Source organism: Choloepus didactylus, chromosome 1, assembly GCF_015220235.1.
Source record: "Choloepus didactylus isolate mChoDid1 chromosome 1, mChoDid1.pri, whole genome shotgun sequence".
Taxonomy (NCBI): Eukaryota; Metazoa; Chordata; class Mammalia; order Pilosa; family Megalonychidae; genus Choloepus; species Choloepus didactylus.
In genome coordinates, this window is record NC_051307.1 from 73,754,348 (window position 1) to 73,778,685 (window position 24,338).

General features: G+C 37.0%; 1 protein-coding gene across 8 annotated transcripts in view; it reads left to right on the forward strand.

Moving 5' to 3' along the window:
* DZIP3 (DAZ interacting zinc finger protein 3) overlaps positions 1-24,338 on the forward strand; it is a 138,116-nt gene that overhangs the window by 39,509 nt on the left and 74,269 nt on the right. For 7 of the 8 annotated variants that reach the window (XM_037835179.1, XM_037835173.1, XM_037835185.1 and 4 more), the window contains 3 exons: positions 498-612; positions 18,204-18,323; positions 19,573-19,674. In XM_037835179.1, coding sequence (XP_037691107.1) covers positions 498-612; positions 18,204-18,323; positions 19,573-19,674 — 337 coding nt within the window. The remainder of the gene's footprint in view (positions 1-497; positions 613-18,203; positions 18,324-19,572; positions 19,675-24,338) is intronic. The other variant, XM_037835182.1, reaches the window with a different exon arrangement.

Genomic DNA, 24,338 nt, shown 5'->3' on the forward strand with positions numbered 1-24,338 from the left:
ACAAAGTGAAGGACATAGATCTTAATCAAATAATCAGTCATACAAATAATTATGAAATGTTGGTAAACAGCTTAGAAGGAAATGCAGTAAACAAAGTATATAGTGTAACTCCAGTCTGTTTCTGGGAATCAAAAGTCTACATGAAGAAAATATGTTTGTTTAAGATGAATTAGGCAAAGTTTGCTTGTGTGATCCCATGAAGGATAATTGCTGGGTCCAACCATGGATCCCTAAACACATCACTTATGTGGCTAAATAACCCATTTTTTGTAGTAAGTTGGGTAATGATAACCTCTGACATGCTATAGAAATATAAATACTAGGGCTCTCATTCTGTTATATACTGGGATGAAATGAAAGTGGAAGGGGAAGCAAAACATTATGTGGTAGCTTAAGCTTGAACAGTATAGCTGCCCTGTTCAATGGGTTGTTTTATTGGTGAATTATCCAGTTTCAGAGTCCCATTCAAATGAACCTTTTTTTAAAATGTCTTGCAGATATAATGGAGGACTGCTAGAATTTCATAAAAGCTTACAGGAAATAGAAGATACAAATGATCATTGGTTTGATATAGATCCTGCAGAAGATGAAGAGTTACCTACAACTTTTAAAGTAAGAAATTATTTAAAAATAACATATTTCCAATGCTTTCCATCTGTGATTAATCATTTTTGGTAAAGCTATAGTTTATACCAACTATGTCATATTTTATAACAAATTCTTTTATTAGAAATTAGTTTTTATGTAAGATACAACCTTGATTCCATTACACAGTGCAGAATGTGAGTGTGATTCAACAAGTAGAGAGAAGTGAGAGAGCTATATGAGCATTTCCAAATAACAAGAAGGTTGATAGCAGTTCTAGTCTAGTACTTCACATGGTTAGAGCCAAACATAATAGTTAACTTTTTTCTAATTGTATTTACCATAGTTTTTGTTGTTGATTTAAATTACAAAAGTAATAAATGTTCAGAAAACTTGGAAAATGTAAAATTGCCTTAAGATAAAAGCAACATCATCCATCTTTCTATTAACGAAAAAAAGCATGACATTTTCATTTACATCTTTCCAGACACGTGCACACACGTGCATACAGACATATAAATATTGATAGCCTTTATTTTTACTAAATTGATATGATGGTATATGCAGTGATTTGTAGTCTGGAATTATATAATATGGTGATATTCCCAGGAATAAAATTAATATGCAGTATGATTTTTTTTATAGTCTGTCATCTAACTGTGCTTTAATTTGCTTAACCAGTTCTCTGCTTTATTGCACTTTTAGTTTATCCTAAATATTCCAGTTTTTCAGTATTATATAAGGTTATCTTTGCGTATTTTTCAGATCATTTCCTTAGGATAAATTTATAGAGATGGAATTGTGAAGCAAGTGTCACACACTTGTAAAGTTATTGATGTATGTGTTCATATTTCCTTCAGAAAGTTTATCCCTGTCTATGTTATTAAGATAGAGTATGAATCATTTCCTTACCCCTTTTGAGTATTCTTTACCTTTAGGGTACTTTTTACTCATCTGATAAGCTATTTGGTATTTTCAAAACTTTAATGTATATTTGTTCAGCTATTTAACAGACAGTTGTACTTCTGTGAATTGCCTACTTGAGCCCTTTGCACATTTTTTTTTTCCTTTGCACATTTTTAAATTCATGTTTTCATATTTTTCTTATGATTATCAGCTTTTTATATTGACATTAATCCAATATATGTCAAGTTTTACAGTAGTTTCCCTACTTTATCTTCTTTTTAAGTAATTAAATGTTAGTCATTGTTGTTGGCTTGTTTTTGTTTTATTTTGATTTTTGCAGAACACAGATGTTTAATTTTTATCATAGTTTCAATCTGTCATTCTCTTCCTGTATGCTTTCCAACTTTGATGTTAGAAAGGCTTTCCACATCTTGAAGTCAGCTAAATAGTTGTATGGGGTTTTAAGTGTTTCTGGGTATTTTATTTCATTCCATTTATCTGTCAGTCCATTATTGTGATATTTTCATTTTGTTTTAATTGCTTTGCTTTGTAATATGTTTTAATATTGGCAGTTTGACGTCTTCCTATTTATTTTTTTCCTACCACACACCCCTTTTATATTCTTCATTAGAAATTTTTGGATACTTTATGTCCATTTATTTTTCTCAATGAAATTCAGGATCATTATTAAACTTTTCTGAAAACTGCTCTGAGATTTTCACTTGGAATTGTTGTAAATTAATAAATCAATATTGGGGAGAAATTGACATAGTGTGAAAATATTGAGTCTTTCCATTTATGAGAATACATATCATGATTTCTAGAAAAGTTATTCCGTTTTCCTCATACTAAATTCACATATTTTTAGGCTTCTTATTATATACTTGTATTAGCTAACGAAGTAAATATATGGGTGTGGGTGTGTATGGCTTGAATGGTTCCTTTAGACATTGTATTTTGTAGCCTGTTTATATGGGGCTAAAGGGATGGCATTTAATTGTTTGCTTATTTATTTATTTATTATTTTTAATTATATAGTTTATTCTCTTATTTAGAGAAAATTCACTTTTGATTGATATTCTTGGCTAATTTTTAGTAAAGAGCATATTATCTACAAACAATAATTTATTGTTTGGAAGCTATAACAATTCAAAAATTTGTATATACCTAATAATATAGTCTCAAAATATATGAGCAAAAAACTGAGGTAAATCAGCTATCACAGTGGAATATTTTAGTATATGTCTCTCAGTAACCAATAGAGTAAGCAGGAAATTTCCTTTTTTGGTATATTTGTCAAGATAATCATGTGACTTTTTGCTTTGACTTAATTAAGTAATATTTTTATACATTTTTTAATATTGAAGTTCTATCCGTACTTAAAGCAGTACCTATCTACTTGGTCATGGTCATTTTATTCTTTTTCCTCTTCCTTTTTAAATCTTTCTCTTTATTATAAAAACTTTTTTAGTGAATTTTTATCTTATGCAAATTATTTTTATTTTATACATGGATATAGTTTAAAAAGTCAAATAATGTAAAGACAAAACAAAAATTAAATGTCTCTGATCTATCCTCCCTCATTGCAATTCCTGCTCCCTACTGGCAATTTCTTCCAACTCTTTAGGCATTTACTTTCTTTTTCTTTTTGTGTGTATTAAACAATGCAAATTTATTAGCTCATTTTTTTTTTAAGTTTTTTTTTTTTTAATTCAGATTGTTCACAAACCATGCAGTTATCCAAAGGTCCAAAGTATACAATCAGTTGCGCATGGTACCATCATACAGCTGTGCATCCATCACCACAATTAATTTTTTTTTCAATTTTTAGAACATTTTCATTACTCTAGAAAAGAAATGAAGACAAAAAAAGGAAACTCAAATCCTCCCATACCCCTAACCACCCCCCTCCATTATTGATTCATAGTATTGGTGTAGTACATTTGTTACTGTTGATGAAAGAATGTTAAAATACTACTAACTGTAGTATATAGTTTGCAATAGGTATATTTTTTTTCCAATATGCCCCTCTATTATTAACTTCTAGTTATAGTGTCATACATTTGCTCTAGTTCATGAGAGAGATTTCTAATATCTGTACAGTTAATCATGGACATTGTCCACCACAAGATTCACTGTTTTATACATTCCCATCTTTTAACCTCCATCTTTCCTTCTGGTGACATACGTGACGCTGAGCTCACTCTTTTCACCACATTCACAGACCATTCAGCACTGTTAGTCATTCTTACAATGTGCTACCATCACCTCTGTCTACTTCCAAACATTTAAGTTCACCCTAGTTGAACATTCTGCTCATGATAAGCCACCACTCCCATTCTTTAACCCTATTCTATATCCTGGTAACTTATATTTCATGTCTATGAGTTTACATATTATAACTAGTTCATATCAGTGAGACCCTGCAATATTTGTCCATATGTGTATGTCTTATTTCACTCAATATAGTGCCCCCAAGTTTTTTTCATCAGCCCATGTTTTTTAAGACGGTTTTGTTCACACACTATACATTCCATCCTAAGTAAACAATTGATGGTTCCCTGTATAGTCACATATTTATGTATTCACCACCATCACTACTATCTATCTAAGGGCATCTCCATTTCTTCCACAAAGAAGAAGGAAGAGTCAAAAGAAGGTAGAGAGACAAAACTAAAAAACGAAAGAGAAAAAAAAAAAAAAACCAAAATGGCAGCCAGAAAGCAACGAAAGGAAAGATAGCATTAAACTAAAGTAGAATAAAGAATGAGACAACATCACCAATATCACGACTCCCACACACCTCCCCTATGTTCCCCCCATATGCATTTAGCTTTGTATATTGCCTTTGTTACATTAAAGGAAGTATAATACAATGTTTCTGTTAATTATAGTTTCTAGTTTGCATTGACTATATTTTTCTCCCAATCCCCCCTATTTTAACACCTTGCAATGTTGACATTCATTTGTTCTCCCTGATGTAAAAACATATTTGTGCCTTTTATCATAATTGTTGAGCACCCTAGGGTTCACTGAGTTATACAGTCCCAGTCTTTATCTTTCCTCTTTCTTTATGGTATCCCACATGCTCCTAACCTTCCTCTTTCAACCATACTCACAGTCATCTTTGTCCAGTGTACTTACATTGCTGTGCTACTCTCTGCCAAAATAGTGTTCCAAACCTCTCACTCCTGTCTCTTCCTTTATGTCTGCAGTGGTTCCTTTAGTGTTTCCTGTAGAGCAGGTATCTTGTTCACAAACTCTCTCATTGTCTGTTTGTCAGAGAATATTTTAAGCTCTCCCTGGCATTTGAAGGACAGTTTTGCCAGATATAGTTTTCTTGGTTATTGGTTTTTCTCTTTCAGTATCTTAAATATATCACCCCACTTCCTTCTTGCCTCCATGGTTTCTACTGAGAAATCCACACATAGTCTTATCAAGCTTCCTTTGGATGTGATGGATTGCTTTTCTCTTGCTGCTTTCAAGATTCTCTCTTCATCTTTGATGTTTGATAATCTGATTATTAAGTGTCTTGGTGTAGGCCTATTCAGATCTCTTCTGTTTGGGGTATGCTGCGCTTCTTGGATCTGTAATTTTATGTCTTTCATAAGAGAAGGGACGTTTTCATTGATTATTTCCTCTATTATTGCTTCTGCCCCTTTTCCCTTCTCTTCTCCTTCTGGGACACCCATGACATCTACATTCCTGCGTTTCATGTTGTTATTCAATTCCTGAGATGTTGCTCATATTTTTCCATTCTTTTCTCTATCTGTTCTTTTGTTTGTAGGCTTTCAGGTGTCTTGCTCTCCAGTTCCTGAGTGTTTTGTTCGCCTCTTGAGATCTGCTGTTGTTTATCTCCATTGTGTCTTTCATCTCTTGTGTTGCACCTTTCATTACCATAGATTCTGCCAGTTTTTTCGAACTTTCGATTTCTACCTGCTGTATGCCCAGTGTTTTCATTATACACTTCATCTCTTTTGCCATATCTTTCCTAATCTTTTTGAATTGATTTAGCATTAGTTGTTTCAATTCCTGTATCTCAGTTGAATTGTAAGTGTGTTCCTTTGGGCCATAACTTCGTTTTTCTTAGTGTAGGTTGTAGTTTTCTGTTGTCTAGGCTTCTGGTTTCCTTGGTTACCCCAGTCAGGTTTTCCCAGATCAGTACAGGGTCAGGGCCCAGAAGGAGGCAGTAGTATAAGGTCTTAGACTATTGATATGCCCTGTGAGGCCTCTAGCCACTGTGCTTTTCTGTCCAGCAGATGGCTAGGCATTTTCTTTTGATATATATATAAAGTACCTTTTAAAAATGTCTCCTCTTGAGGTATTATCTTGTGAGTTTCTATTATGGAAAACAAAACAAAAGTGTAGCTCTCATATATGATCCCTTCACACACTTCCCTTCCTCCATCCTACCAATAGTTAAATTTTATTAAATTCCCTTCACTCTCATCTGGGGAGTTTCCTTCACTTCCCTCCTGTGTATAATCCCATGTTTCTTGAATCTTGAGTTGTCTTCTTGGTTTACTCCCTTGTTTGGTGGTGAAACCCATTCCAGTGACTTCCTATAAAAGGGTGCATGCTTTGGAAGTAAACATTTTGAGACCTGTCAAGTATGAAAAAAATATTTCCTTTGTACACTATATTCATATCTTGACTGGGCATAGAATTACAAGTTGAAAGTAATTTTCCTGTTTCTTTTTTAAATAGAGAAGTTTAAGTTTATAGAAAAATAATGCAGAATATACAGAGTTATATACCCCTCCTCACACATGCAGTTTTCCCTATTATTAATTCTTTGCGTTAGTGTGGTAATTTTGTTACAATTGATGGAACAATATTATTAACTATAGTCCTTAGTTCACATAAGGGTTACCTATGTTGTACAGTCCTATGTTGGTTTAAAATTTTTTTCTAGTAATATGAATGCAACCTAAAATTTCCCCTTTTAATCACATTCAAATATACATTTCAGTGGTGTTAACTAAATTCACAATGTTCTGCTACCGTCACCACCATCTATTACTGAAATTCTTCCATCACCCCAAATAGAAACTCTGTACCGATTGAACAGTAACTCCCCTTTTAGTATTCCATTGTATATATATCCTACATCTTGTTTATCCATTCGTCGGTTGACAGACACCTGGGTTGCTTTCATCTTGTGGCAATTGTGAATAATGCTGCTATGAACACCGGTGTGCAAATACCTGTTTGAGTCTGTGCTTTCAATTCTTTTGAATATATTCATAGAAGAGGGATTACTGGGTCATATGGTAGTTCTATACTTAGCTTTCTGAGGAACTGCAAAACTGTTTTCCAAAGTGGCTTTACAATTTTACATTCTAGCCAACAATGGACAAGTGTTCCTATTTCTCCACATCCTCTCCAACACTTATTTTCCATTTTTATAATAGTAGCGATTCAAGTGGGTGTGAAGTAATATCTCACTATGGTTTGGATTTATGTTTTTCTAATTGCTAATGATGTTGAACATCTTTTCATGTTCTTATTGGACATTTGTATATCTTCATTGGAGAAATGTCTATTCAATTCTTTTGCCCATTTAAAAATCGGATTGTCTGTCTTTTTGATGTTGAGTTGTAGGATTTCTTTTTATATTCTCGATAGTAAACCTTTAATGGATTTACTATTCTGTATAGTAAGCCCTTATGTGGTTTCCAAATATTTTCTTCCATTCTGTACTTGCTTTATTTTCATTATGAAGTGCTTTGATGAATGGAAGTTTTTAATTTTGATGTAGTCCCATATATCCATTTTTTTGTTGCTGTTGTTCATGCTTTTCATGTAAAGTTGCCTAACAAAAGATCCTGAAGATCTTTCCCTGATTTTTCTTCTAGGAGTTAAGTAGTTTGCGTTCTTATATTTAAGTGTTTGATCCATTTTTGAGTTAATTTTTGAATTTTGCATGAGGTAAGGTCCACCTTCATTCTTTTGCATATAGATTATCCAGTTCTCCTGGAAACATTTGTTGAAGAGACCGTCTTCCCCAATTGAGAAAACTTGGTACACTTATCAAATGCCAATTGGCCATAAACGTGAGAGTTTATGTATGAACTCTCTTTTCATTTTCGTTGGTCTGTATGTCCTTGTGCCAGTACTGTACTGTTTTGATTACTGTGGCTTTGTAATAAGTTTTAAAATTAGGAAATGTGAGTCTTCTAAGTTCATTCTCCTTTTTCAAGATGGTTTTTACTACTCACGGTGCCTTACTCTTCTATTTAATTGTTTTAGGCTAAATAAACTACTACGTATTTCACTTCTAAACAAAATCACCACAATCCCGCATAAATCTCTCCAATACTGGTCTAAGTAATCGAATGGATACTTTCAAAGTTTCAAAATGTTACTTGACAAATAATGAGGTCAGCTCTACTGTTAAACTCATTTATTCTAAATCTAAGAGCCTTCTTTTTTTGCCAAAAAGCTAAAAGAGCTCTTTTGGTGGTTACAAACAATACTGAATAATTAACATAGTCACACTGTTTTAAACTCTTTCAGAGGTCTATCACTTATTATTTTCATGTGTTAGAGGATATTTTTTTCAAGGATGGCACTCATTTCAACTATTTATCTGTCAACAACTACAGAACTGAACTATTAGCTATAAACATTACAAATAGATCCAGGAAACTATACAGAAGATATATGACATATCATAACTAGACTCTGAAAGAACAGTCATTTCTGTATGACTTAAGATTCTCTAAATATTACTGTAATATATGTTTACATAGACCTATATAGTGTGCCAGTTTTCCGTATCAAGGAAGAATTAAGGGATGTGCTCTTTCTAAAGAAGTGAGAGAGAATGGGGCTATAGGAAATGGTCTGGCTACAGAGCTTTCTCAGATTTTGCAGGAATGCAAATTACTTGTTAATATGAACAATTCCCTGGGTTTCCTCCAGTTTGAGGTTCAAAGGAGAGAATTCTTTCCTTCCTTGAGCTCTTCCCAAAGCAAAGTGGACATTTCATAATCCATTCTAACCAATAAAAAGAGATCAGAAAAACTCTAAGTACATAATTTACATACATGTTGGCTTGGATTAAAAAGAAATGTTTGGGGGGATTGAAGATGGTGGCATAGAGAGGAGTGGAAGTTAAGTAGTCCCCCAGAACAACTGAAAAAAATAGAAACAACTAGTAAATAACCTGAAATAATTGCAGGGGGACAAATGTGACCGTCCACTCGTCATACACCAACCTGAATTGGGAGTAATGCCCGAGATAACAACATAAAATCTGTAAGTAAAAACTGCGGATCCAAATCAGGAGACCCCTCCCCCAAAGCCTGAGCTACAAAGTCTCATGGTGCCAGAGAGAAGCTTTCTCCCAGCAAGGAAATATAGCTCAGCTGAGCTCCAACTGGGGTTTTAATTAGCGAGTGTGAACTGCCCACTACAAGGTAAGAATCCCCAACGAGTAGACAGAGGCTTTGGGTGATGACTGACCTTGGAGAGCCAGAGGGTCACCTCAGACTAGCTCTGTTCCTTTTTCGACTCAGTGGAGAAAGCCTCACCCATTTTCAGTTCCCAGTTCTGTGCCCAGATAGAAGGGTGTAGCACAGGCAAAGAGAGACCATTGAAATGCTAATGACCTCCCCCTAGGGGGTCTATCTTCTCTAAGAGGAAAGGGGTGGGGCCCAGCTCTACTACTGCCTTTCATTCAGAACTTGGGGAAAAGAGCCACACCTCCTTACACCAGTCAAGAATTATAGGCTATCAGGCACCACCTGCTGGGCAGAAAAGCACAGTGACCTGAGGCATCACAGGAACCAATTTTCTAAGACACAACCTCAGGGAAACCGGATACTGAATATTTCTTCCTTCTGATACCTTTGCCCATTCTGGTCTGGGGAGGCCTGATTGGGGTAACCAAGGAAACCATGCCTAGACAACAGAAAACTACACCCTACACCCAGAAAAATGAGGTTATGGCCCGGTCAGGGGAACAAACTTGCACTTCAACTGTGATGCAGTAATTGAAACAAATAATAAGTCAATTCAAAAAGTTTAGGGAAGATATGGCAAAAGAGCTGAACTGTATAAAGAAAACACAGGATGTACATAAGGTAGAAATTGAAAGTTCCAAAAACCACTGGCGGAATCTATGGAAATGAAAGGCACAACACAAGAGATGAAAGACACGCTGGAAACATAAAACAGCAGATCTCAAGAGGCAGAAGAAAACACTCAGGAACTGGAGAACAAGGCACCTGAAAGCCTACACACAAAAGAACAGGTAGAGAAAAGAATGGAAAAATATGAGCAACATCTCGGGAATTGAATAACGACATGAAACGCAGGAATGTAGATGTCATGGGTGTCCCAGAAGGAGAAGAGAAGGGAAAAGGGGCAGGAGCAATAATAGAGGAAATAATCAATGAAAATGTCCCTTCTCTTATGAAAGACATAAAATTACGGCTCCAAGAAGCACAGTGTACCCCAAACAGAATAGATCTGAATAGGCTTATGCCAAGACACTTAATAATCAGATTATCAAACATCAAAGATAAAGAGAAAATCCTGAAAACAGCAAGAGAGAAATTATCTATCCCATACAAAGGAAGCTTGATAAGACTATATGTGGATTTCTCAGTAGAAACCATGGAGGCAAGAAGGAAGTGGGGTGATATATTTAAGATACTGAAAGAGAAAAACCACCAACCAAGAATCCTATATCTGGCAAAACTATCCTTCAGATATGAGGAAAAGCTTAAAATATTCTCTGACAAACAATGACCAAGTTTGTGAACAAGAAACCTGCTCTACAAGAAATGCTAAAAAAGCACTGCAAACAGAAAGGAAAAGACAGGAGTGAGAGGTTTGGAAAACAATTTTGGGAGATAGTAGCACAGCAATGTAAGTACACTGAACAAAGATGATTGTGAATATGGTTGAAAGAGGAAGGCTGGGATCATGTGGGACACCAGAACAAACAACGAACGAGAAAAGACTAGGATTGTGTAACTCAGGGAAACCTAGTGTGCTCAATGATTGCAATGAAAGGTACAAATACGTTTTCACATGAGGTAGAACAAATGAATGTCAACATTACAAGGTGTTAAAAATAGGATGGGATTGGGGGGAAAATACAATCAATGCAAACTAGAGACTAGAATTAACAGAAACATTGTATTCTTCCTTTAATGTAACAAAAGCAATATACCAAAGCTAAATGCATATAGGGGGTGAGGCATAGGGGAAGGGTATGGGAATCCAGGCATTGGTGATGTTGTCTGACTCTTTATTCTACTTTAGGTTAATGCTAGCTTTCTTTTTGTCACCTTCTAGCTATCAAGTTTTTTGTTTGTTTGTTTTTTTGTTTGTTTTTCTCTCTTTCTCTTGCCTTTTGCTTTTGCCTCTCTGCCTTCTTAGACTCTTCCTCCGTCTTTGTGGAAGAAATGTCCTTATATAGAGAGTGGTGATGGTGCTCAATACATAAGTATGTGACTATACGGGGGACCAAGGATTGTTTACTTAGGACGGAATGTATAGTGTTTGAACAAAACCATCTTAAAAGAAATGGATTGATGTAGTTCCTTGAGGGCACTATATTGAGTGAAATAAGACAGACACATAAAGGCAAATATTGCATGGTCTCACTGATATGAACTAATTATAATATGTAAACTCATAGACATGAAATATAAGTTACCAGGATATAGAATGAGGCTAAAGAATGGGGAGCGGTTGCTTATTATCAGCAAAATGTTCCACTAGGGTGAACTTAAATATTTGTAAATGGACAGGGGTGATGGAGCATGTAATGAGAATAACTAACAGTGCTAAAAGTTGTGTGAAGGTGGTGGAAAGGGTAAGCTCAGAGTCATGTATGTCACTAGAAGGAAAGTTGGAGGTTAAAAGATGGGAATGTATAAAACAATGAATCTTGTGGTGGACAATGTCCGTGATTAACTATACAAATATTAGGAATCTCTCTCAAGAACTAGAACAAATGTATGGCACTATAACTAGAGGTTAATAATAGAGAGGCATATAGGGAAAAATATATACCTATTGCAAACTATATACTACAGTTAGTAGTGTTTTAACATTCTTTCATCGTCCTTAACAAATGTACTGTGCCAAAACTATGAATCAATAATGGAGGGGGCGGCGTGGTTAGGGGTGTGGGAGGATGTGAGTTTCCTTTTTTTTTGTCTCTGTTTCTTTTCTAGAGGAGTGAAAATGTTCTAAAAATTGAAAACAAAGTAATTGTGTTGATGGATGCACAGCTGTATGGTGGTGCCTTGGGCAATTGATTGTACACTTTGGATCTTTGGATAGTTGTTGGTATCTGAACAATCTCAATAAAAAAAAAAAAACAAAACAAGGGAAAGATTAGACATTCCCAGATTTAAAAAAAAAAAAATGTTTGTTTCTGTAAATGGCAGTTTTTAGAGTTGTATGACCCATTTGGTTAAAAATATAACCGTGCGGTAGAACTCAAAATGAAAAAAAATCTTTTACTGATCAAAGCTCAAGGATAAAAATGAACACTGGCTGGTTAATGAACTCAACATATGACAGTAGTTACTGACAGCTTTTAAAATGTATATCCAAAATGTAACTTCAAGAGGACCAGGTTTATTTATCCTATAGATCAGCCCAAATTGTTTAGAGGCATCACTTGTTTTAATTATGGTAAATTTGTTTTCAAATTGTGTTTATTTGGGGAAAAAGATTATAGAAAAATACTTTTTTAAGATTACCCTGTTCTTTGTACTTTTATTGCACTTTAAATTTCAATTCTTATTTTGTCTGTCAACTACCAAGTGTTCTTTTTTTGTTATGGATGTTTCTTTTTAAAAAAATAACATCCTGTTCTTGTTTCATGAATGCACAAGATACTACTTTAAAGATAAATGGTAGTCCAATCACGGAGTGATTTATAAGCCAACTAAGGATCTCACACTTTATCTTGAGGGCAATATGAAGCTCCTGATCAGTTTTAAGCAGTGTAATGAAATAATCAGATTGTAATAAGATATGAGTTATAGAGTTTAGGATTTTGAATACCTTCAGCATTTAGAGAAGAGTTAAGAAAGTAAACAAACTGATAAAATAGTTACATATTTTGATGGTTAGGTTCATGTGTCAGCTTGGCCAGGTGATGGTGTCCAGGCAACTGGTCAAGCAAGCGCTGGCCTAACTGTTACTGCAAAGACATTTGTGGCTGGTTAATAAACCAGCAGGCTGGTTTAAATCATCAGTCAGTTGGCTGCAGCTGCGACTGATTACATCAATGAAGGGCATGTCTTCTACAATGAGAGGATTCAGTCAGCTGGATTTAATCCAATCAGTTGAAGACTTTTAAGCAAGCCAGATAGAAGACCTTCACTTCTTCTTTGGATAGCCAGTGAAGCATTTCCTGAGGAGTTCATCATACACCTTCAATGGAGTTGCCAGTTTGCTGCCGGAGAAGTTCCATCAACGAAGGGCATGTCTTCTACAATGAGAGAATTCAGTCAGCTAGATTTAATACAATCAGTTGAAGACTTTTAAGCAAGACGGATAGAGGAGTTTCACTTCTTCTTTGGCTAGCCAGTGAAGCATTTCCTGAGGAGTTCATCATATACCTTCAATGGAGTTGCCAGTTCACTGCCGGAGAAGTTCATCGAACATCTTCCCAGTTTGCTGCATGCCCTGTGGAATGTGGACTCTTGCATACCCACAGTTGTATGAGACAGACACTTTTATAAAATCTTGTATTCATAGATATCTCTTGTTGATTCAGTTTTTCTACAGAACCCTAACTAATACAACTTGGTACTTGGAATGGTTCTTGAGAAACAGAATCTTAAAATGGGTTTTGGAGGATGACAGTGGATTATCACAAGCTTAACCAGGTGGTGGCTCCAATTGTGGCTGCTGTTCCAGATGTGGTATCATTGCTGAGGAAATCAGTATATCCCCTGGTACCTGGTATGCAGCTATTGTCTGGCAAATGCTTTTTTCTCAGCTGTTAGTAAGGACCACCAGAAACAGTTTGTATTCAGCTGGCAAGGCTAGCAGTATACATTCACTGTGCTACCTCAGAGGTATACCAACTCTTTAGCCCTGTGTCATAATATTGTCTGCAGGGGTCTTGATTGTTTCTTCCTCCTACAGGACATCATACTGGTCCGTTATATTGATGATATCATGTTGATTGGACCTAGTGAGCAAGAAGTAGCAACTACTCTAGATTTGTTGGTAAGGTATTTGCATGTCAGAAGATGGGAGATAAATCCAACAAAAATACAGGGGCTTTCCACCTCAGTAAAATTTCTAGGTGTCCAATGGTGTGGGGCATGTTGAGATATCCCTTCTAAGGTGAAGGAGAAGCTATTGCGTTGGCCTCTCCTACGAACAAAAAGCACAACGCTTAGTTGGCCTCTTTGGATTTTGGAGACAACATATTCCTCATTTGGGTCCGCTACTCCAGCCCATTTATTGAGTGGCCAGAAAAGCATCTAGTTTTGAGTGGGGACCAGAACAAGATGAGACTCTGCGACAGGTCCAGGTTACTGTGAAAGCTGCTCTGCCACTTGGACCAGATGATCCAGCTGATCCAATGATGCTGGAAGTATCAGTGGCAAATAGAGATGCTGTTTGGAGCCTTTGGCAGGCTCCTACAGGAGAATCACAATACAGGCCTTTAGGATTTTGGGGTAAGCATTACCATCCTCTGCAGATAACAACTCAGATAACAATTTGAGAAACAGCTTTTAGCCTGCTATTGGGCCTTAGTAGAGACAGAATACTTAACCATGGGCCACCAAGTTACCATGAGACCTGAGTTACCTATCATGAGCTGGGTGTTGTCTGACCTGCCAAGCCATAAAGTTGAGCTTGTACAGCAGTACTCCATCATGAAATGGAAATGGTATATACGAGATAGAGCTTGAGCAGGTCCTGAAGGCACAGCCAAGTTACATGAGGAAGTGGCCCAAATGCCCATGGCCCCCACTCCTTCCACCTTACCTTCTCTTTCCCAGCCCACAGCTATGGCGTCTTGAGTGAGAAAGAGAAAACTTGGTCCTGGTTTACAGATGGTTCTGCATGATATGCAGGCACCACCCAAAAGTGGACAGCTGCAGCACTGCAGTCCCTTTCTGGGATGTCCCTGAAGGACATTGGTGAGGGGATATCCTCCCACTGGGCAGAACTTTGAGCAGTGCACCTGATTGTTCACTTTGCTTGGAAGGAGAACTGGCCAGAGGTGCGTTTGTATACTGATTCATGGGCTGTTGCTAATGGTTTGGCTGTATGGTCAGGGATTTGGAAGGAACATGATTGGAAAATTGGTGACAAGGAAGTCTGGGGAACGGGTATGTGGATAGACTTTTCTGAGTGGGCAAAAAACATGAAGATATTTGTGTCCCATGTGAATGCTCACCAGAGGGTGTCTTCAGCAGAAGAACATTTTAATAATCAAGTGGATAAGTTGACCTGTTTGGTGGGTACCAATCAGCCTGTTTCTCCAGCCACTCCTGTCATTGTCCATTGGGCTCTTGAACAAAGTGGTCATGGTGGTAGGGATGGAGATTATTCATGGGCTCAGCAACATGGACTTCCACTCACCAAGGCCGACCTGGCCACGGCCACTGCTGAGTACCCAGTTTGTCAGCAGCAGAGACCCACACTCAGTCCCTGATAATGGCACCATTCCCCAAGGTGATCAGCCTGGTACACGGTGGCAGGTTGATTACATTGGACCACTTCCATTATGGAAGGGGCAGCAATTTGTTCTCACTGGAATAGACACATACTCCAGATACGGATTTGCCTTCCCTGCATGCAACAGTTCTGCCAAAACTACCATCCATGGACTTATTGAATGCCTTATCCACCATCATGGTATTCCACACAGCAGTGCTTCTAAGAAACCCACTTCACAGCAAATGAAGTGAGGGAATGGGCACATGCTCATGGAATCCTCTGGTCTTACCATGTTTCCCGTCATCCAGAGGCAGCTGGGTTGATAGAATGGTGGAATGACCTGTTGAAGACTCAATTACAGTGCCAACTAGGTGACAATACCTTGCAGGGCTGGGACAGTGTTCTCCAGGAGACTGTGTATGCTCTGAATCAGCATCCACTCTATGGTGCTGTTTCTCCTATAGCCAGGATTCATGGGTCCAGAATAAAGGGGTGGAAACAGAAGTGGCACCACTCATTATCATTCCTAGTGATCCACTAGGAAAATTTTTGCTTCCTGTCCCTGCAAATTTAAGCTCTGCTAGTCTACAAGTCTTAGTTCTAAAAGAAGGAGTGTTTCCACCGGGAAACATAACAATAATTCCATTGAACTGGACATTAAGACTGCCACCTGGCCACTTTGGGCTTCTTATGCCTCTGAATCAACAGGCAACGAAGGGGATTACTGTACTGGCTGGGGTAATTGATCCTGACTATCAAGGGGAAATAGTACTGCAACTACACAATGGAAGTAAGGATTTTTCCTGGAATATGGGAGATCCCCTGGGGGTCTGTTAGTCCTACCATGCCCTGTGATTAAAGTCGATGGAAAACTGCAACAACCCAATCTGGTCAGAACTACCAACGGCCAAGAAACTTCAGGAATGAAGGTTTGGGTCACCCTACCAGGCAAAGAACCATGGCCAACTGAAGTGCTTGCTGAGGGTAAAGGGAACATGGAATGGGTAGTGGATGAAGGTCGTGATAAATATGAACTACGACCATGTGACCAGTTACAGAAATGAGGATTCCTTGTTTTGTTATGAGTATGTTTATATTTGTCTGTAAGGAATATATTTGTCTGTAAAGGAAATATCTTTGTTTTCTTGTCTATGTTATCCCCTTATCATATGACATAAGCTGTATTGTTCATTTTGCAGTATTTAAGTTAAAGGAAATCAATTTTAAGAGAGTTAATGTCACCCAAGGACTTGCACCCTATTCTGGAGAGATTTAGTGCATTTCCTGTTATACATAGGACAGCAGAGTATTTTTAGGTGAAATATATGTCTGTTATTGTTCTCTACTTAGAGATAAAGTGTGGTTTAAGGTGATGTGTATAACTGCCAAGTTGACAAGAGGTGGACTGTGATAGTTAGGTTCATGTGTCATCATGGCCAGGTGATGGCATCCAGGTATCTGGTCAAGCAAAGAATGGCCTAACCATTTCTGCAAGGACATTTGCAGCTGGTTAATAACCCAGAAGGCTGGTTTGTTAAATCATCAGTCAGTTGGCTGCAGCTGTGACTGATTATATCAACAAAGGGCATGTCTTCTACAGTGAGGGAATTCAGTCAGCTGGATTTAATCCAATCAGTTGAAGACTTTTAAGTGATATAGATAAAGGACCTTCACTTTTTCTTTGGCTAGCCAGTGAAGCATTTCCTGAGGAGTTCATCAGACACCTTCAACGGAGTTGCCAGTTTGCTGCCTGAGGAGTTCATCAAACACCTTCATTGGCATTGCCAGTTTGCTGCCTGCCCTATGGAATTTGGACTCATGCATACCCACAGTTGTGCGAGACACTTCTATAAAATCTTTTATTCATAGATATCTCTTGTTGATTCAGTTTTCCTAGAGAACCCTAACTAATACACATATCATAGTTAGGGTTCTGAAGAAAACAAATAAGGGGCTGGGATAGAGAAAATGGAGAACAATTTTTATACACACACGCAAAGACATAAGCCATACAAACACGCACCTACATATATACTTAAATATCTATTTATATTTATGTGCATGCTTACATGTGTTTGTGTAGTGGTTAGGAAAGGCCTCTGTGAGGAGTTGATATTTCAGTTGAAATCAGAATATTGAGAATGGAATTAGCTCTGTAAAGAGTGGGGAAAGAGCAGTCCAGGTAAATGGAATGGAATATGGAAAGGCCCTTAGACCTCAACAACTAAATTAGAGAAACTAAAAATATAAAACCATGTGAATGTTTATAGTGAGTGTGAGGCTAGAGATGAATTTGAAGAGATGGATCAGAGATGACTGGGGTCAGTCCCAGTAGGTTCTGCAAAGCCTTGTAGTCAGCCCTTCGTCAGAGCTTCTGTGTAGAGAATGGTTTGGAGAGGGGTGAGTGCAGAAGTGGGGGGTGGGTTAGGCAGCTGTATTTGAAATCTTGTAGTACTACTTCTCTAAGGACCTAACTTAGATCTGATAATTTTGTTTCACATACATTTAATCAGCATTTAAAAATGGAACATGCAGTCTAAGTTGTGACTGTTACTTGGAAGCATATTTCTGTGCCATACTTTTGCTTCTTATGACAATGAGCAGCATATTCCACCACTACAGTAGTTTCACTGCCAACATGGTGTCCTGGGAGCCAGTCCCAGAAAAGATTCTCCAGGACCTCAGGGATTTGTTATCTCTCTGTATTGATAGCAGAGTAAGTAATTCTTGATAGGAAATGGTCAGGTGTTTTTTTATTATGGGTTAGAATGGTAAAGAGAGACGGCTTCAAACATAGACTTCTCACCTTTTCTATGTTTATATTCAGTAAAAAAAAATCCAGTATTCCTAATTTAGGGTCTGTGTATATATTGTTTACTTTGAATGAGGGAAATATGTTCTAGTATTATTTTTTAAAAGAACATTTACAGTTTCTTCAAAAAGGGATATGGAAATGGACATATTGCCTAAGGCAAAATATTGGCAGTATCGTGGTCTGAATTTAGTATTACTACTTCGTGAAACTTCTTCCCATTTCTTAAATCTAGGATCTCCTTGATAATTTTATCAAGACATCTGAAAGTAATATAACGAGACAGACCATTTGCAGTTATCTAGATTGTGAGCGATCTTGTGAAGCTGACATCTTAAAGAACACCAATTACAAGGTACTATAATTATCAGTTAAATATTTTTAAGCATATAATAAAATTAAACTTAAGTGAAAATTATTATATTACCCTTCATCAAAATTTTCTTTAAAAAGAGTAGTTTAATTGCAGCATTAATGTAGTTGAGAAGTTGACTAACCACATCTGAAAACTTAGATTCAAAGTGAACAGGAATTATTTATATTCTGTGAATAAATACAAAAAGTGAATTGGTTTTGCTAAGGCTTTTGTAACATTCACATATCTCTTAAATTATAATTAATATCCCTTCAAAAATACAGTGAAAATGATCTAAAAACTTCTTTATAATATATTAGAAGGTAATGGGTTGAGAATAGTAGCATTTTATTTACTAAGGTGAAAGATTGTCACTCCTTAGGAATCATGTTAGTAAGTAATTATCATTTCTGTGGGCCCTTGGGGGTGGAATACTTCATTTGAAGAAATTCAACAGAGTACCTCAAGTCTAGTTCCTCTCTGGATCTTTCTGAATAAGACTGGAAATTACAAGGTTGAATGAGAGGATGTGACTAAGAGTGCAAATCTGATACCATGTCTGTAAAATAACTGAAATCCCAGTTGCAAGGGATGATGTATATAGCAGCTGGTGTAGATGGGGAGGAGAAAGCTCAAGGCAGGGCAAGCTCAGTCTTGGTTTAGGTGATGTGATGACATGGTCTTAAGGTTTACAGGGGAAACTTCAGGGTTCCGATCACCCAACAGCATGTACAACAGGAAGTCTGCATCTATCTCTTGAAATGAAGCAGGGCTTAAATTACCAGGAAGCGCAGAGTGGAAAGGACAAGAAGTCTATACCCTGGGATAACACAGTAGCTCAGGAGCCATCTATCCCCAAGGCAGCAAATCTGAGGTCTGAGAGTTGGTAACAGGAGATTGAGGGAATAATGGAGTGGAGTTGTGGCTTGGGGAAAACAGAAATGTAAAATGGAGGCAAAAGAGGGGTAGACAGGATGTTCCTCTACAAAGGTTACTGAGTTTTTGATATTTTATTGTACAGAAAATATGGCTGTTCAAAATTATTACCTTTTTCCTGCCCAAGTTTTTCTGACTTTAATGTAAAAATGACTTCTGAAGTTCTTTGATTACCAATGATCTGTTAAGGAATATGAATGCCATGTAGCACTCATTTAATTACAGAACAATTTAAAAAGTGACAAAGTGGTATTTTCTGTATCTACATGAATTAATATTCCCATATCAACAACTTACTTTTATTCTTTTCCAGGGTTTTTTTCAGTTAATGTGCAGTAAAAGCTGCTGTGTTTATTTCCATAAATTTTGTTGGAAAAAGTTCAAAAATTTAAAGTATCCAGGTGAAAATGATCAGGTATTATATTTGTTTTTCCTTCTTAAAATTTTATTGCTGCCTTTCTTCCTCTACGCTTTCCTTTTGCTCTCTTTCCCCTTAATTTCTTCTTGTTTGCATTCTTCCTCTTTTTATCCCTCCCCATTTCCCTGATGCTTTTCTCCTCACCTCTCCTCATTCATCATCACCATTCATTAAATGGCTTTTTGTAGGAAGTACTCTGCTAATTGTTTTGCTCTGTGATTTCCATAATTTGTTCCATTGCCTCTAGAAGTTTATAGTCTAAGAATAGCAGTTATTGTTACATACATTTACCTAATAGACATAGAATCAGAGAATAATTGCTTAGTAAACACAGCTGATTTTACAATTTTAAGGATAATTTCTATTTTAAGGGTAGAGATCAATGATAAATTTTACGGTCTTCAAAAATATATTTGGGGAGAAGGGGCAAGATGGTGGCATAGAGAGGAGTGAAATTTAGTCAGTCCCCTGGAACAACTAATAAATACTTTGTAATAAATGCTGGGGGACAACTGTGACTGTCCACATATTGTACACCAACCTGGATTGGGAGGAATGCCTGAGATCACAGCATGGAATCTGTAAGTAAAAGCTGTGGAATAACGCTGAGAGCCCCTCCCCCCATGGAAGGCTGAGCTGCAAAACCTCGCTGTGGTAGAGAGCAGCACCTTCTGAGCAAGCAGATATAGCTCAGCTGAGCTCCAACTGGGAATATAATTAACAAGTTGAATACAAGCTACAACCCCCCAACAAGCAGACAGAAGCTTTTAGTGATGACTGACTTTAAAGGACAAGAAGACTCATCTGTCCCGGGATGGGGAGCCCAGAAGACCAGGTATTACCTGTGGCCGACGAGTGAAACTGCGGGCCATGTACTGGCTCCAAAATGGGGCTTTCTGTCCCTTTTTCTCTTTCTCAACCTGAGGGGCTCAGAGGAGAGAGCCTCAGCCATATTCAGTTTGCAGCACTCAGATCCAGATAGGGGTGAAGATAACAGAGTCAGAGAGACAATTCAAATGCAGATGATAACTCCCTAGAGGGTGTATCTTCCCTAAGAGTAAGGAGGTGGGACCCATCTTTCCCTTCAGAACCAGATCCCAGAGCCTGGAGAAAAACAACCAAAACAGAAACTGAAAGACCACACCTCCTTACACCAGTAGAGAGCAACAGGCTGACAGGCACCACCTGCTGGGCAGGTTAGGGAAAACACAGCAACTAGAAACCTCACAGGAAAGCCTGTCATTCTTCTCAGATACACCCTGGATATAACCACATTCTAAGATCTGAACCTATTCTGGTCTGGGAAAATCTGATTGGGGTAACCAAGGAAACCAGATGCCTAGACAACAGAAAACTACACAGTCTACACTAGGAAAAATGAAGATACGGCCCAGTTGAAGGAACAAACTTACGTCTCAATCAAGATACAGTTGAGATATTGTTTCACTTTAATGAAACAATCTATTAAAGATTTTCAAAGAAATATGATAAATCAAATAAAAAACCAAATCAACAAGTTGAGGGAAGATATAACAGGAGACAAAGGCTATAAAGAAAACACTGGGTGAACATAAGGCAGAAATTGAAAGTTTGAAAAAATAACTGGCAGGCTCTATGGAAATGAAAGGCACAACACTAGATGAAAAATGCAATAGAGACATACAACAGCAAATCTCAGGAGGCAGGAGAAAACACAAAAGAACAGATAGGGAAAAGAATGGAAAAATATGAGCAATGTCTTAGGAAATTGAATGACAACATGAAGTGTATGTGTCATGGGTGTCCCAGAAGGAGAAAAGAAGGGAAAAGGGGCAGAAGCAATAATAGAGGAAATAATCAATGAAAATGTCCCATCTCTTATGAAAGACATAAAATTACAGATCCAAGAAGCGCAGCATACCCCAGCAGAATAGATCTTAATAGGCCTATGCCAAGACACTTAATAATCAGATTATCAAATGTCAAAGACAAAGAGAGAAACCTGAAAGCAGCAAGAGAAAAGCGATCCATCACATACAAAGAAAGCTTGATAAAACTATGGGGGGATTTCTCAATAGAAACTATGGAGACAGGGAGGAAGTGGTGTGATATATTTAAGATACTGAAAGAGAAAAACCACCATCCAAGAATCCTATATCTGGCAAAACCATCCTTCTAGAGGGAGAGTTTAAAATATTCTCTGACAGACAGACAATGAGAGTTTGTGAACAAGATACGTGCACTACAGGAAATACTAAAGAGAGCACTACAGACAGAAAAAGACAGGAGTGAGGTTTGGAACACAATTTTGGGTGATGGTAGCACAGCAGTTTAAGTACACTGAACAAAGATGACTGTGAATATGGTTGAAAGAGGAAGGTTAGGAGCATATGAGACACCAGAAGGAAAGAGGAAAGATAAAGGCTGGGACTGTGTAACTCAGTGAAACCTAGAGTGCTCAACTATTGTAATAAAATGTACAAATATGTTTTTACATGAGGGAGAACAAATGAATGTCAACCTTGCAATGTGTTAAAAACTAGGGTGGTATTGGGGAAAAAATACAGTCAATGCACTAAAGACTATAGTTAGCAGGAACACTGTATTATGCTTCCTTTAAAGTAACAAAGGTAATATACCAAAGCTAAATGCCTATAATAGAGGGGGACATAAGGGAGTGGTCTGGGACTTTTGACATTGGTGGTGTTGTCTGACTCTTTTATTCTACTTTAATTTAATTCTGTCTCCTTTTGTTGCTTTTTAGTTGTCATGTTTTTTTTTTCCTTTCTTTTGTTTTTTCTTTTGTCTCTCTACCTTCTTTGGCTCTTCCTCTCTCTTTGTGGAAGAAATGTGGATGTCCTTATATAGATAGTGGTGATGGTGGTGAATACATAAATATGTGACTATACAGGGAACCATCACTTGTTTACGAGGACAGAAAGTATGGTGGGTGAACAAAACCATCTTAAAAAAAAAACAGGTTGATGAAGAAACCTTGAGGGCATGACATTGAGTGAAATAAGTCAGGCACATAAAGACAAATATTGCATGGTCTCACTGATATGAACTAATTATAATATGTAAACATGTAGAAATGAAATATAAGTTAACAGGATATAGAATGAGGCTAAAGAATAGGGAGCAGTTGCTTATTAGGAGCAGAGTGTTCAACTAGGGTGAACTTAAATGTTTGGAAGTGAACATAGGTGACGGTAGCACGTTATTGTGAGAATAACTAACAGTGCTGAATGTTGTGTGAATGTGATGGAAAGGGGAAGCTTAGAGTCACATATGTCACCAGAAGGAAATTGGAGGTTAAAAGATGGCAATGTATAAAACAGTGAATCTTGTGGTGGACAGTGTCTGTGATTAACTGTACAAATATTAGAAATCTCTTTCAAGAACTAGAACAAATGTATGACACTATAACTAGAAGTTAACAGAGGGGTATATAGGGAAAAATATACCTGTTGCAAACTATGTACTACAGTTAACAGTATTTTAACACTATTTCATCAACAGTAACAAATGTACTATTCCAATACTTTGAGTCAATAATGGAGGGGGCGATTAGGGGTATGGGAGGATTTGAGTTTCCTTTTTTCGTCTTTATTTCTTTTCTGGAGTAATGAAAATGTTCTAAAAATTGGGGAAAAAATTAATTGTGATGGATGCACAGCTGTATGATGCTACCATGGACAACTGATTGTGCACTTTGGATCTTTGGATAATTGTATGGTATGTGAACAATCTCAAATTAAATAAAAAATATATATGTATTTGGAATTTTTTATATTTACCTGAAGTTGTATAAGTAAACTGAGTTCTTTGCCCCTAAAATTAAAGTGAAAATCCAACCCCTATTCTACATCAATTATTCTTTAGTGAAGTAATGACCATAAACTGGGTCTATAATGTTGTTCCTATAGTATTGTTACATTGTGCAAACAACAGAAAATCCTTATTAAGGAATTGTGGAATCATGTAAAGACCATTATATATAGAGTTGGGAGATCTGGTTTTATATCCAATTTGAGCCACTTGCCAGTTTTTTTTTAACTTTAGGGGGATAATTTAACCTCTCTGTGATTCATTTTTCAAAGCTATCAAGTGAGGATAGTCCATATCTATTTCACAGGGTTAATGTGAGGATTAGCAGATAATATAGTGAACTTGTAAACTGTAAAAATCATTGTGTAAAGCATTATGTACTTTTTAAAGCAGTCTGTGAATACTTTTCAGTTTCTTTGATTCTAGGGGCAAAAATATATTCTTATTGCTCATTTTTAGAAAGAGAAGGGGAAAAAAAGTAACTTAACCAGAGGAAATAGCAGAATCAGAACCAGAGTTAGACCTCAACATTTTTATTCTTTTCTTTTCCCTGGAATCCTTAGATGTCTGGTAGAAATTTAGTTCCCTTTTATGCTTATTTAATTAGTCCATTTTATTTGAAGTTGCTTTCCCTGGGGCAATGAATACATTTTAGGCTGTAGTATAGCTACTTGAAGATTTTGAAGTGGAAATGAGAGAGACAAGTACAACCATGCATTTTAAACTGGAAGTCCATTGATATGTGAAAAGGACCGTCTTTTTTTTTTTTTTTTTTCCAATTTTATTTACACGCACTCCATAGCCACCACACACACTCCTCATCCCCACTCCCTTCCCTGGTTACCTCTAAT